The sequence below is a fragment of the Galendromus occidentalis genome, unplaced genomic scaffold (assembly GCF_000255335.2).
Source record: "Galendromus occidentalis unplaced genomic scaffold, Mocc_1.1 scf7180000077522, whole genome shotgun sequence".
Lineage (NCBI taxonomy): Eukaryota > Metazoa > Arthropoda > Arachnida > Mesostigmata > Phytoseiidae > Galendromus > Galendromus occidentalis.
In genome coordinates, this window is record NW_003805510.1 from 392,327 (window position 1) to 405,519 (window position 13,193).

Below are 13,193 nucleotides of genomic sequence, written 5' to 3' on the forward strand. Positions count from 1 at the left end.
GGTACCTCGCTCCGATGAGATACTCTGAAGTCGAGGTGGGGTTCATGAAGCAAGACAAGCAGGCTTCTATAATGCGGATAGAATTTATTCTCTCGGCTACCCTCAGTCCAAGAGCATCCAATCACACAATGATGGGTCCGAGGCTACTGATCGAATTGAGTGAGCCAGACCTTCACAAATGAAACATCTCGATGGCTCTAGGTGCCACGATCTCAACTGAAACAAATCCGGAACGATCCCAATAACGACATATCCTTACAGTGGAGAACCACTGAGCAGCCGATAGTTTTCCACCGATGAGGTCTGAGCTGCAAGCTGCATGAAATTGGCACCGATTGTGTGTTTCGCGAACTTGAGTTCTCGAAGTACATTGTATGGTCATGGAATTATTTGCTATACTCGAGCTTGTTCTCTCGGCTCTCCTCCGTTCGAGCGCGACGGGGGGGGGTTTGAACGTTTTTCAGAAAATTCATTCAGTTTGCTCATTGTACAAGGGTACGCTTCCTCACACCGCGCTACACTTACAGATGGGCTCCGGCTATCTATATACCCAGTTAACTGGGACCCACTGCTCTTCGACTGGAAGACGATCGATTATTTCACGCAAGCGATGGATGGTTTCTTCGATGTCCGAGTTGATGATTGTCAAATCGAACCACCTCCCGAAACTCTGCGCAAGCTGAGTCGACTCGCGATTCAGACGCTCCAAACTACCATCAAGCTGAAAGTAGAGGAGCCATCCTTCATTGATCGTAATCAGTGCCTAGCTATACAGAAAAGCAATCGATCGCCAGAGAAGGCGGTGTTGAATGTCTAGAGGTGGGAGAGATGAACGTACATCTGGCACAGCTTCGATCGGTGGAGCCGCGATGAAAACGACGAAGGGCGTAAATTCCGCGCATCGCAACATTTTCAGCGCTTGCGGCTCAACATCCAGTATCGCGATCTTCCCGCTATTGATTATGCTGGAATAGATTATTGGAGAGGTTCTAGACGGAGTCATCGGTGGATAATAATACGTAGATTCGTAGAACTCGGAAGTCTCCTAAAGAATTTTCTACCTTTTGATCGTTTCTAGCTTCGTTCCATACATGGCGCCTTCATGACTCCCGTATTCGAGGTATTGATTGGTTGCTATGTCCCGCAGCATCTCGTCTTGATCAACAAAAAAGTAGTGATGACCTTTTTCTTCACCACGTCTCTGGGCGCGAGTGGTATCTGCGAGAGAGGTAGACGCATGAAATCGAAAAGGTGCCTCGGGGTACATTAGCGGAAGCCTTTTTGCATATTTCAGAATCTCCCGGGAGATTGAACTCACGTGGAATCGGGTAGGCATATTTGTCAGGGTTTCCTTCGATTAGCGTGTTCTTGATGTGTCTTCGTCCTACTCCATGAGCTCCCAGAAGAACAAGAGTATTGCGTTGGAAACCAGGAACCTTCATGACTTCTTCATAGCAAGTCATATCCATCTCATCAGCGAGAGCGCGCTGCGAACAAAGACGAAACCATGAAGGCATCTATCGGGCTCCCTATATCAAGAGACCAGCTGTATCTTCGCAACGACTCGAGGCGTCTTACTTTGCTCAAGTGTTTCTCCTTGTCTCTCTTTTTCTTCCTGAAGATTGAGCAATTCATGGACTCGTGATGCGAACGATTTTTAGAGTTTTCCAAAGCTAGTTGTGTGAGTCTCCATTCTTGAAGTTGCGGAGAAGGCACGAGTCCAGATGGGCCATCGGGGGAAAACTTGCGAACTTGCCACCAGTTTGGATCATCTTTATTTATAACCTGAAAATTGAAAAAGCGAGCATTTAATTTTTCTGACGGGCGACAAGCGGCTGCTCTTATCTCGGCCTGCATATCATTCGATGTTGAGCAGACGCAGCACTTGTCTGGCCCTCCTAGAAGCGGGTTCAGCCGCAGCCGACCCGAAATCCTTAGTTTGCATACTCACCAAAAGGATCTGACCAATCCTAAAAGGAATCCCTGCTTGAGTGCAAGGAATCAGTTCGTCTTCCATCGGCTCGTAGTTGAACATACATTTTAAATACACCTGTGGAATCAAGGAAAATTCGACATGAATGTTAGGGCTTCCTATCCCAATCCAAGTCTCGACGACGGAAGAGTTGGGTACTCACAGTGGCCGGGGCCGTACCGTGGCTGAGATCTCGTGACTGTAATCGAAAATTCGTTTTGAAAAAAGAACAAACATTTAAGAACGGCTTTGGGTAGCGCTCCACGTTTCGCGTTCAGCGAGGGCAGCACTCACATTAGATTGACCGGAAAGAGGTGGGACACTTCGGTAAGTTGGCACAATTTTGAATGTTACATTGCCCCGTGCATCTCGCTGGATATGGATAAGCCAATGGTTAGGGCTTGGAGCATTCGTCAGTCCTTGAGCTCTGATCGTTGTTTAGTATCAGCGAACTTCAAACGGTTACATCGAGTCCTTGGCGGGGATGTTCAACTCACCAGCAGCCGTTGAAGGCTATCGATGGTCTGGTTAGCGACGCTGACTCCACTGATTTCCAATATTTCATCGCCGACATGCAGGGTAGCTGGAAGGTCATGTGGTTCATTCATTCAAATGGTTTCTGGACACCTGTAGGACTCTGGAATTCCCGTCGAGGAGATCGTTTGTCTCACCTTGTTTGTGGATCATTCCCCCGTGAATGATTCTGGCCACGAGACAGCGTCCTTCGTCGTCTACTTTCAGTGTGATTCCCTATGGATATTAAGGCGTCGACCGGAGTCAGATAAGGTCGATCCTTATCCGAGACTCATGCTCGATCCGCATTCTATGGTACTAACCATTGGCTCGTCGGTGTTTTTTTGGAACTGAACCAATCTGATGCGGGTGATATTATCTGACTCTGAAAGATTCGTTCGCTCCGGGGATTTCGAGTCTAGATCCTGGAAACCCCTCACTTGACCACCGTAACCCTCGAAGGCCATTCCATTACACAATCTGCTGTGGCTGTTCGCATTGGTCGGCATACTCAAATCCAGGAACGCGGACTGGGGATATGCATCCGCTTCGGCTGCGTTCTCGCGGAAGATCTCATAGGCCACCACGTCGTGAGCTTGCAGCAACGACTGAAAATTGAAAACGATCTCGAATTTTGGCCAATCCAGTTGGACCGTGTCCCCTCGGGAGCTGGGGACCACCGCTGATTTTCATATGAATCCAGGGAGCTCCAACTCATCGAGATGTCTGAGATTTTCCTCTTCAATCAGTGAATTAGATCCTATCAAGGTGAACCATCAGCTCCTATCTTACGTGTGGACCGTCAATGTTCCAATTTATTTCCGGGAAGCGTGAAGGCTCAGGGAAGAAAGGGAATGAACTCACCCGCAGGTGCGGCCTCGACAGGATCGCATGGAGCTCCTCCATCTCCGCTGTGAGCTCGGTGGAGCCGTCTTCGATCCAATCGACGATCTGTGCGAACAGAGGAGAAGTTTCATTAATCGAGAGCTCAATGAATCCCTCACCCTCCTTTTCCGCGCTCGGCTCCTATGATCACGATTTGGGGCGATACTCACCTCTTGAGCAATCAACGCAGTGTCCTCATCTGGCAGATCTGTCGGTGGTAACAATTTTTGCTGCTGGATTTTGTCATACAGCTGGAACCAGAAGAAAGCGCTTTTCATGAATCGTGAGTTCGGACTGCACGCTCGGCTGTGTGGCCTGCTCGGAGGAGGGGTTCGCCACGAGCTCATTTGGCCATGGAGTATCTTAGAGCCTCATCCTCCGGGTTCTGCGATATCCTAGCGATCTCGGATCTCGTTCGATCGATTCACTTTGCTCCGGATCGGAAATGCACCAACAAGTGTTCCTGCTCGGCTGACCGCGCTCACAGCTCGGGAATGATTGATAGCGCGCCTTCCGGAGCTCAGCTGTCAGAGGAGCATTGATTGTATGCCCGACTATTCGCTCTGCTGGCACCGACGCTTTCACCGCTACTTCCGGGCTTAGCTTCCATCGTTCGAGTTCTCGAAACTCAGCTCAATCACCCACGCATTCATCGTGCACAATACACAATCACAGCTTATTTTGTGCTGCGTCACTATCTACAGCGACCTTGTTTGACCTTGAGCGCAAAGTCGAGAGCCTGGATGCTCATTCAGAATCATCTCCTCAACGACATATGCGGAGAAGCGAGGAGACCTGCTCCGTCTGATCATGACTAAAATGGAAAACTGTCAAGAGACATAATATTGGCTGCTGGGTGCGTGTTGCTTTCAAGATGAGGGTTGTGCTGAGCAAAAGGAACGATGTCTCTCCCTCTTTGCCTCCCTCCCTTCCCAGAGGAAAGGAGAGACCTTCATCGGCCCTCGCCATATTCCCCGTCGCTTCCACTTGAGGCAGCGTGAGAGCTCTTCCCTCCCAATCGCAACGTCTGTATAGCGAGACTCTCCCAATCGGATTTATCGCTGGCGAGAGGCAGAGTGATCATCCCGATGAGCTGTCGTGCTCCGAAAGCTTTAAACCGAGGGGGCTTCTGCCATGCCCGGAAAGGGGACGGTATTCAACTTTCAGATCGAACGTTCTCGAGATTCGAGGAGAAGACGCGGTGACCCGAGACCCTCGAGAGCATAACACGGCACCCACGCCTCAGACGTCTGAATGTAGTCGATCAATCGAGGCGCCTTCATTCGATCCGCTCCCGTGAAACCAGACCGACGAGAAGTTGTATTGGCCGAAGATCAAGCCGATGATGTTGCGCTCCCGAAAGAATAACGCGAAAGACGCTACGGGTGCGCAGAGTTTGACTACCATATCCGTTCGGAGTACGGAGGCCCATCGCGGGGCAAGCTCGGAGCTGATTGATGCGCCAGCCAAGCTTCTCCTCGGACTTTCCGTCGAGTATTCTAAACAATAGCTGAATAAAAGCTAGAGTCGAGCTCTCGAATGACAGGTCGTCTACTCCACATCCTTGGGGTCGAGGTAATCCTTTCGGAACGCCGACTTAGCTACGTACCGAAATCGATGATGGAAGTCTTTGAGGCGAAAGAAGTGATTTGGCGGATCTGCCATTGTACCAAGTCCCTTCGTCCAGGGAGCTACGTCGCTTCATGAACTGATCACCTCCAAAGTCATTCCTCACATTCCGGAAAAATCCGTACACGAACAGCATGGTGATTCGGCGTCGCGTAAGGATGGAACGAACCGCGGGAGAATTCAACTATCCAGATCATCGAAGGCTATGGCGAGCCGTCTACCACACTCGTAGTACCACGGTGCTCAGGAACCCCAAATAAGGTGAGAGCGGACGTTTCCTTGGAAACCGTGGTGCTCCGAGCGCGTATCTGGGGGTCACCATCAGTGTTCTATGATGTCAAACAAATCGAGTGAGCTATTCTCTGCCCATCGAGCTTGGCTCCAAGTCTTGGCTCAGAGCGATAGACTTCTGAGCCTAGCCATCACATTCGAGGGAAGTTCCCCGGATCGATGCCGCTCATTTGCCCAACGGATCCGAATGAGCCGAAAAATTGAGGTCTACTAGCAGAGTGATCCTCGAGGGGACTCCGAGCGACCGCGAGCTCTGATCTCACTCAGGTCTTCTTGGCGGCTTGTAAGCATCAAAAACACGTATGGAAGCTCGGAAACCTCGCAGGCTGGCGCCGCGTAGAGTGCGCTCACTCGTCGACAGGAACATATCATCTCCTACAGCTATAGTGGATATCGTCGGATAAACGACCGGGCTCGGGGGTGGAAACAGTGGAAAGCTTCACCTGTAGCGTGGAGATCAGTCGCTGGTCCGTCAAAAGGTTGTCCATCATTATGGATTCATAGGATGAATCCTTAAGGCAATCGAGATCGTCCAGCGAGTCTAAAATCACCGAGACAGCATCTGGAGAATAAAATGAGCAGTTCAGGCTCCGAATACGATCGGCAGTTTGATCGTGGTTCCGGGTGCGAGTTGGGTTGAAGGGGAATTCGTACCAATTTTGGCGGTATCTTCCCTACGCAGCTTTTCCGCTCGCTCTTCGCTTATCGTGCCTCCTAGTCTGAAGTCTCTTGTATCGTTCCATCTGGTCGAATTGACAGCTGCCATAACGTTCTCTGGTAGGAGTATATCAAGGTTAGAGTATTCGGCGAGGCGGGAGCGAAAACCTGGAATCCGACATCCGGAACCTTCCGAGGGCGAAAATCGCCTAGCCGATTCCACAGCCTGCATCACGAAGAGAATCCTGTACGGATGCTGGAGTTTTTTTTCGAGCAGTGAATGACAAAACCTACTTTTCGTCCGTCTCTGAGCATTGAGATGCCGGAGTTGACCCACCGTCGACCTAAGGTACTCGTCTGCAGCGCAGGAAACTCTTTGCTTCAGCCAGGGATGCTCGAGCAGTTGTCCTGCTGAATGCCTGCACGGAGTTGAGCCTTATTGGTAAGAAAACTTGCGACGGACCAAATGAGAGAGTTACATAACATATATCCGATGGAATGTCGCCTGAGGCACAAACCTGTCGACCGCGTCGTTGACCAACATGAGCGAAAGGAAATCTTTCGCTGAGCGAGTAATTCCGTCCCAAATCGGGTCGCTCATCTGGAAGTGAGACGTCGATCTAGCTCTGCGGGACCTTCATCTTCACGGTCGATTCGAAGAGAAACGAAGCTCACACACCTCATATTTTGTTCGGCAGATCAGTTCTTCCAATCTAGCGCCGCTCCCGATGAAAGGTAGACTCCCGCGTAACAATGTGTACAAGAGAACACCACAAGACCAGATATCGGCGCTTCTGCCGTAGATGAAGCCTCGGATGATCTCCGGAGCGGTGAAATGCTTCTGTCTTATGCGCTCTGGGGGAAGGGGGAAGGGATTCAATTACCTGGCTGATTTTGTTGTCGAAACAGTCTCTTTCATACATGCCCGAGTATCCGAGGCCGAGTTTAGACTCCCGGGGAGCAAGAAAAACGATGCGAAGACGAGCTTCACGCTGCTGCCCTTCGAAAAAATCCCGAGTCTTCGTCGAGTGGCCTTACAGCCTCATACAGCCTTCATTGAGTTTATCAGAAACGGCGGATGATGATTGAAACGCACTTTGATTCAAGGGTTGAAGGTCGTTGAGCCGGATCGCGTTCCCGAAACAGCCTAGTTTCACAGGAGCCGAGCAGTCCTGAAGAATTTCGATTTTCGATGTCATCGCCATGGAAATCACTTCCCATTCCGATGGCTTTTCGTAATTTCGCCAGTCCTTAACCGACCTGGTTATTTTGTTCATTGGAACTTCATCGAGAGGAGATCGCGAGAGAGTTCGAGAATGCGGCATGAAGACGACTACTTACCTTCGTGGCTAGCATGACGCTCTCGGGACCGATGTCGCAGTGTACGACATCGTGATCATGACAATATCGAACTGCCGACAGAATTTGTTTCATGTAGTGCGAGACAACAGTCTCTGAGTAATTGAAACCCGCGCTTGCTCGTTCTACGACTTCATTCAGCAGATCACCCCCTTGCAAACTGTGAGGAAGATTCCAGTCAGGCTAAAGGAATATCGGAATGGTCTCAGATTCCTTTACCTTCGGAAAGATGCAAAACAACTCACTACTCAAAAACCATGAAGAAGAATCCCCCCGAACTGTAGGTTTCTAGAAGTTGTACGATATGATGGTGCTTCAACAAGTGGCAGATGTCAGCCTCTCTGTTTAGACCTGGAAAAAGGACTCATGGCTAATGCCGGTGGCGGCAACATGCGACATCAGCGGGAAGACATCCCTAGGCTCCTACCCTCTTCCGTGAGGACTGCTGATGTAGCCAATCTCGTCTTGTCCACCATCCTGACGGCGTATTGTTTGCCGGTCGCATGGTGCACGCACCGCCGGACAACGTTGAAGGCACCTCTGGTTGAGGAGAAAGTCGAAGCTTACAAATTGGGTCCTACACTCGAATTAAGATCCCGATTGCGCGAGAGATCCTAATTCTACCCAACAATTTCCAACTACTTCACACCGCTCCAGCATGCGCTCGAATAATAGCCTCTTCGATAAACGCAGGCCTGTGAGACTACTCGCGGGCGTTGGCTTGGACCTGTGATTCGGATTTTAAGATTCGCGGTGATGGATCGAGTCGTCATCCTGATTCCCCCGTGCTAGACTGGACTGGCTGTTCTAGGGTTAGAGAAAGTTTTCGAGCGACATGATTGACTCAGCATAACTCGCCTTTCGATGACTTCGAGGATGTCGTAGGCATCCTCGAAACAGAAGTTCTCTGTGGACATGTTCTAGGACGTTCGCCGACACGCCTTGCGATCCTCGATCGAAGGTTTCACGGTTGGAGATCATACATCAGAGAATCAGTCCCAACACTTTTAGCGGATCGCAAAGTTGATCCGGTCATGTCGCGGGCATTATTTGAGCAGGAAAACGATCGTTAATGTCAACAGGTTGCAGCATTTCGGTGCCGTGGAGTGCTCGATAATTCGGATAGGGCTCAGGGCAATTCATAGTAAGCGCCGTTCATATCGAATGATTGAGATGAAGCAGGTGACAAGGAGCTTTTAGATTTGGCACTCTCGGCTTCCGAGCGCAAAGCTCGAATAATGCACATGAGCTTAACACGGAATTTCGGAAGAGCGTATGAACTAATAACAAACTCGCACCACGTACACTTCAACAGAGGTGGGAGCAGTTGGGAGTGGAACGGGAATAGAGGGCGCTGCGGTAGAGAAACAAAACTCCTCGTTCGGTCGAGAGCCGTGGGTGGCGTTGACGGGAACGGGAGCGGGGTTCAGTCTCGTACCCATCGAGGGAAGTCGTAGAACGGGATCATGAGAGGAAGCTTCGCTGGAATCCCAGGAGGGAGCAGCTGTTTTCCTGAGTCGACAGGTCGAAGTCCGACTGGGATGGACGTATCCTCTAAGGGTTGAAAAATTTCGAAATGTTGACTGCAATTTTCGCTTTTTTTTTTCTAAAGAGCTGAAACATATAAGGGTATCGCATATCTATATTGTAGGTCATGATTCGATGCTCCCGGCCCGAGTTTGGCATCGAGCTCAATTCACCCGAGCTCCTACATTGAGCAGCGGATAGGATCGCTGACCACACAAAGGGCGCAGACCGGACTGCGGCCCTGCCACCATTGGGTCGGGGACAGGCTTCAGGTTTCGCGGCATAGAGCCCATTGACGTGCTGTCTCCACCTCGGTCACGGGAAAACATGGGCCGCGAACGAGAAAAAGCTGGCCGAGTCCTTGTTAGGGTTGTTTGTTCCACGCGTGAAGGATCCTTGCACCGAAGCTAGCTTAGGTGAGAACGATCGCTCCCACCGCAACGACGGGATCAGATTCACCTGAGGAAAGTGTGCGGCGCTCCTTCAGCGATATTCTCGAGTCGCGTGAAAATGGCGAAACGCGGGGAGTAGTCCTCTATCACCCGTCATTCCTTCTGAACTACCTGGCTCTGGGACACCCACTGGTTTTAACCGGAGCGACATCCTTCAGCTTCTCCTCGGACCTACTTTGACGTGAAATGCCTCCGGGGGTATATAGAAGTTTTGTGATTTAGTCGATGCTCTGGGAAAGGAGGATATCGTTCAGAAAGATACATGTAAGCAAAGCCAAAACTCATCATATCAGACTGGCTAAATTACTCTCATGATTCTCCCGGTTATGGGCATGTTCCCACGTTTCTCGATCTCAACCATCAAAATAGGCATAGGTACTGGAATCTCTCTCCTCGGGTGGACAGCTTACTCGATTGTTGAGAACCGTCGCCCGATCCGAAAAAAATGATAAGGCCCTCTTGAGTCTTCGCTCGGCCGAGGTTCGTCGCGTCCAACATGTGAATGCGCGTCCCTCCCGGTGCAGCCGATCGACCATAGTCTTTCCATAGGTCGAGAGGAGAGGATCCGAGGTCCTCAAAAGAAAAAGCTTCTCAAAGAGAGCAAGTCCCCCGATCTTTGCTCGACCTCTGGGCTCGACGAGATGCAACAGGAGGGGAGAGGGGGCAGAGTCTCAATCGGAATCTCTACTGCCGGAATCGAGTAAAACTTCTAGTCGATGAAGCGGCCTAGATAGCAGCACCGAATATCTTTCTTGATGACATAAAAGTGGGACCGAATCGCACACGTCATCCGCTGAAATCATTCGGAATGCCCTCGGACTATCGGGATCGGAAAGTTATCGTGAGCGGGCTTTCATCCTTCCAAAAATTACTTTAATCTTAGGATTCTAGGGGAATCCCACACGATAATATCGTCGCCATCTGAGCTCGGCGGTGTGGAATTCGGAAAAGCTTTGGTGCAAATATGCGGCACCCTCCGTGATTCGTTAGAGAGAAGTCCACGAACAAAGCAGAAGTAAGATATATATATCATACAGAACTTGGGAGCTATGTCCAGATTGCTCATGGTCACACTCGTCACCTTTCGTCCCTCTTCGTATTTCACCTGAAAATTTCCGGTGAGAGAGATTCATCCGTCCATCCGTCCATTCATTCATTCCAGCCGGGCTCGTGATCCCCACTGGCGGACGCGATTCGGTGAGGATATCATTGGTCAACGACACTACCGTGTATGGTATCTCCACGGACCTTCCGGCCGGACTCACAAGGAGTTTCTACGTTTACATATCGTGTGCTCGAAGGGCAATTCTTCCGCTTACCCTAGGGACACCTCGAAGCGACTGCGGAGTCGCCCTGCTCTATCTCAGATCCGGGTATAGCGAGAGCAGCATACGTTCCGATGACTAGATCCTCGATTATGTTTAACCTCGCTGGAAGAAGCAGGTGACATCTTTTGTGAATCGGCGCTGACCACTCGACCACCCGTCGGTTTGTGAATCGGATCAATGAAGTCGATACCCGCCCTGGGTTGTTCCGACATCTCAAGAGCCGCTCGTAGTTCTTGAGACTCACCCTCAGTCTTCGTGCTTAGTTCAAGCAAGTTTCGAGTCGCCCATTGTGACAGAGCGGTGAACAGTATGGAAAATCACCTTGTCTACTTTTTCGCGAATCTCAAAATCCTCATTTGCGCAGATCGGGGTACCACAACGACCGGGCCCAGTCATGACGCTCGATCACCATGATATGACATGAGAATCGTCTTTCAGGAATAAATTCGGTTGCACATTCATTTGAAGCGTTACAACTATTCTCCGAATACCTTATATGTACAGAGGAGGCAAATTCGATCCAGAGCTAGATAAGATCTCCTTCTTCTGCGATCGCCGCCCCCTGCGCCTCCACCACCATCTTCCGCGGTCTCCACCGAGACAGCTCGATTCGCCCATTCCGCTCTCTGATCGAGTACAGAGCTCACAGTAAGTAGTCGGTCCTCGTTTCCGTAATCTCGATCAGCAGGTTTCCGTGAGTCGAGTCCCACGAGATCTCAAGCTCCTCACGCGTTATTCGGATAGCAGACGGAGTTCGATGACGTCGAACCACGGCTGTCTGGGGACGTCTCTTGCCACACTATTGTGAGTCGCGGACGCAGTGTAGGAGCCTAAAGGCTATTCCGGCTCGGGGGGCAATCGTCAGAGCCGATGCTCATCGATCGTCGAAGTGCGATGGCGGTGCTGTAGCTCGCGTCTCTGGTATCAGGTTCGACTCCAGGAGAGGGGATCTTGAGCTCCAGGTCCAGACTGAAGAGATATCTGAAGGTCTCTGCGCGCCTCATCAAGGCCATCTCTCTATCTACCAGGAACCGACACTCAAAATCATGTAATATGTATATATAATGCTTGATTCTTGATTTATCGCAAGTCAATTACACGTGGCGTCAGGTACTCCGCAGCTAGTTGAGTCCGGGTCCCGACTCGCCCACCATCGCATGGTAATGCGGGCAGCCTTGGCCATGGTAACTACAAGCGCATGTTCCTCTCGGTTCGGGCAGAAGGAGCGGTGGGAGCAGGGAATGAGATATCCGGTGAAGATACGTATCATAGTATGATTAAAAACGGAAAACCAACGTCGCCGGGAGGGGGTGAACTAACCACCATTGGTCACAAGGCACCATCCGAATCGTTGAATGAAGTCTAACAATTTGCGACGTTGTTCTACGCGAACTTCAGTTTGGCTCTCAACCGAAATCAATTTTTGTTGCATTTGATCGACGGAAGCCGCAGTCTGCCCGCACTCGAGGCTACACCCATCGAGATCGACGGGAAAGGATTGCCAAGGAATTCGACCCAATGATTAGCGCACGCAGAGAGAACGTAACCATCGAAACCCTCCATCTGGGCGTCCGACTCGCTGCCCCGCTGGATTTGTCTGTTTAGTAGACAAACTGAAGTTCGCGTAGAACAACCTCGAAATTTCGTTAGACTTCATTCAACGATTCGGATGGTGCCTTCCCTGTCTACCTGACCGCTCGGCGAGCAGTCGTTTGTCGCCAGTCATTGGGTCCAATCGACAACTCATCGCTCGGACTACGATTTTCCCGCAGCTATACGCGGTATTTGATGGTGACGCAGCGATTGTTACGTTCTCCGTGCCCCGTCGCGGGCCTTACGATAGATCGGTTCCCAAATCCGCCTCGGATAGACAAGAAGTAGACCCCTTCACTCACATTGTGACATGAGCCTTGAGCAGATGATACACATACCTGGCGATGGTGAATTGGGCCGAGAGCACAAAAAGGTCACCGACCGCTGTTTCGACGGGACGAGTTCCTGTCGTCTCCTCATAAGCTTCGAGTCGACTTCACGGGTATCTGCGACTAAATGATCAGCTTCTCTCTGGGTACCGGTTTCCTCGAGGGAGCGGGGAATATGATTTCGAGACTCACATATCGCAGGCTGCAGACATACCGAGGTACTACGTGGCTAACTTTATGACGATTCAGTACAGGCTTCTTCACAGTCGAAGGTCTCCCATCGTTCGAACAGTCAGGCGACCGACCGGTGCCCGATATCCCTGGTTGTACTTGAGGAATCTGTCGACCGTTCACCGCGAATGAAACCTTGGGAATTCCTCTCTCGGCTTCAATCGTTTCTATAGCGCGGATACCGGGAGGCAGTGAGGCAAATGTTCGTATACATAGGTGCTTGTACGGAAAGACTTTCAGAGAAATGTATCCTCGGCGCTCCGGAGAAATATGCAGTCCATCTCGCTAAACGATTCCTCATCATTATCCGAAGTCTTGCTCTTGTTGAATATGACTCTATTTCCCTCGCCGCGATCTCCGATCTATACGAGGTGTTAACGGCGAGCTCCACGATGAGCAGGGAAAGCGCATGCATGCTCATGTGGAC

The 13,193-nt window shown here is 50.6% G+C and overlaps 1 protein-coding gene across 1 annotated transcript; it reads right to left on the minus strand.

The window, feature by feature from the left end:
• Positions 1–74: 74 nt before the first annotated feature.
• Positions 75–8,223, minus strand: CASK (peripheral plasma membrane protein CASK). Its single transcript, XM_018641062.1, has 23 exons — positions 8,165–8,223; positions 7,734–7,846; positions 7,552–7,657; positions 7,289–7,466; positions 7,044–7,119; positions 6,627–6,802; positions 6,466–6,548; positions 6,242–6,366; positions 5,945–6,115; positions 5,734–5,852; positions 3,541–3,621; positions 3,350–3,436; positions 2,961–3,093; positions 2,809–2,864; positions 2,644–2,722; positions 2,470–2,555; positions 2,267–2,344; positions 1,952–2,050; positions 1,579–1,785; positions 1,319–1,487; positions 1,062–1,218; positions 839–965; positions 75–721 (listed from the first exon to the last, which is right to left on the minus strand). The coding sequence occupies exons 1-23, from the start codon at positions 8,221–8,223 to the stop codon at positions 539–541; spliced, it is 2,748 nt and encodes a 915-aa protein (XP_018496578.1). The 3' UTR covers positions 75–538.
• Positions 8,224–13,193: the final 4,970 nt, after the last annotated feature.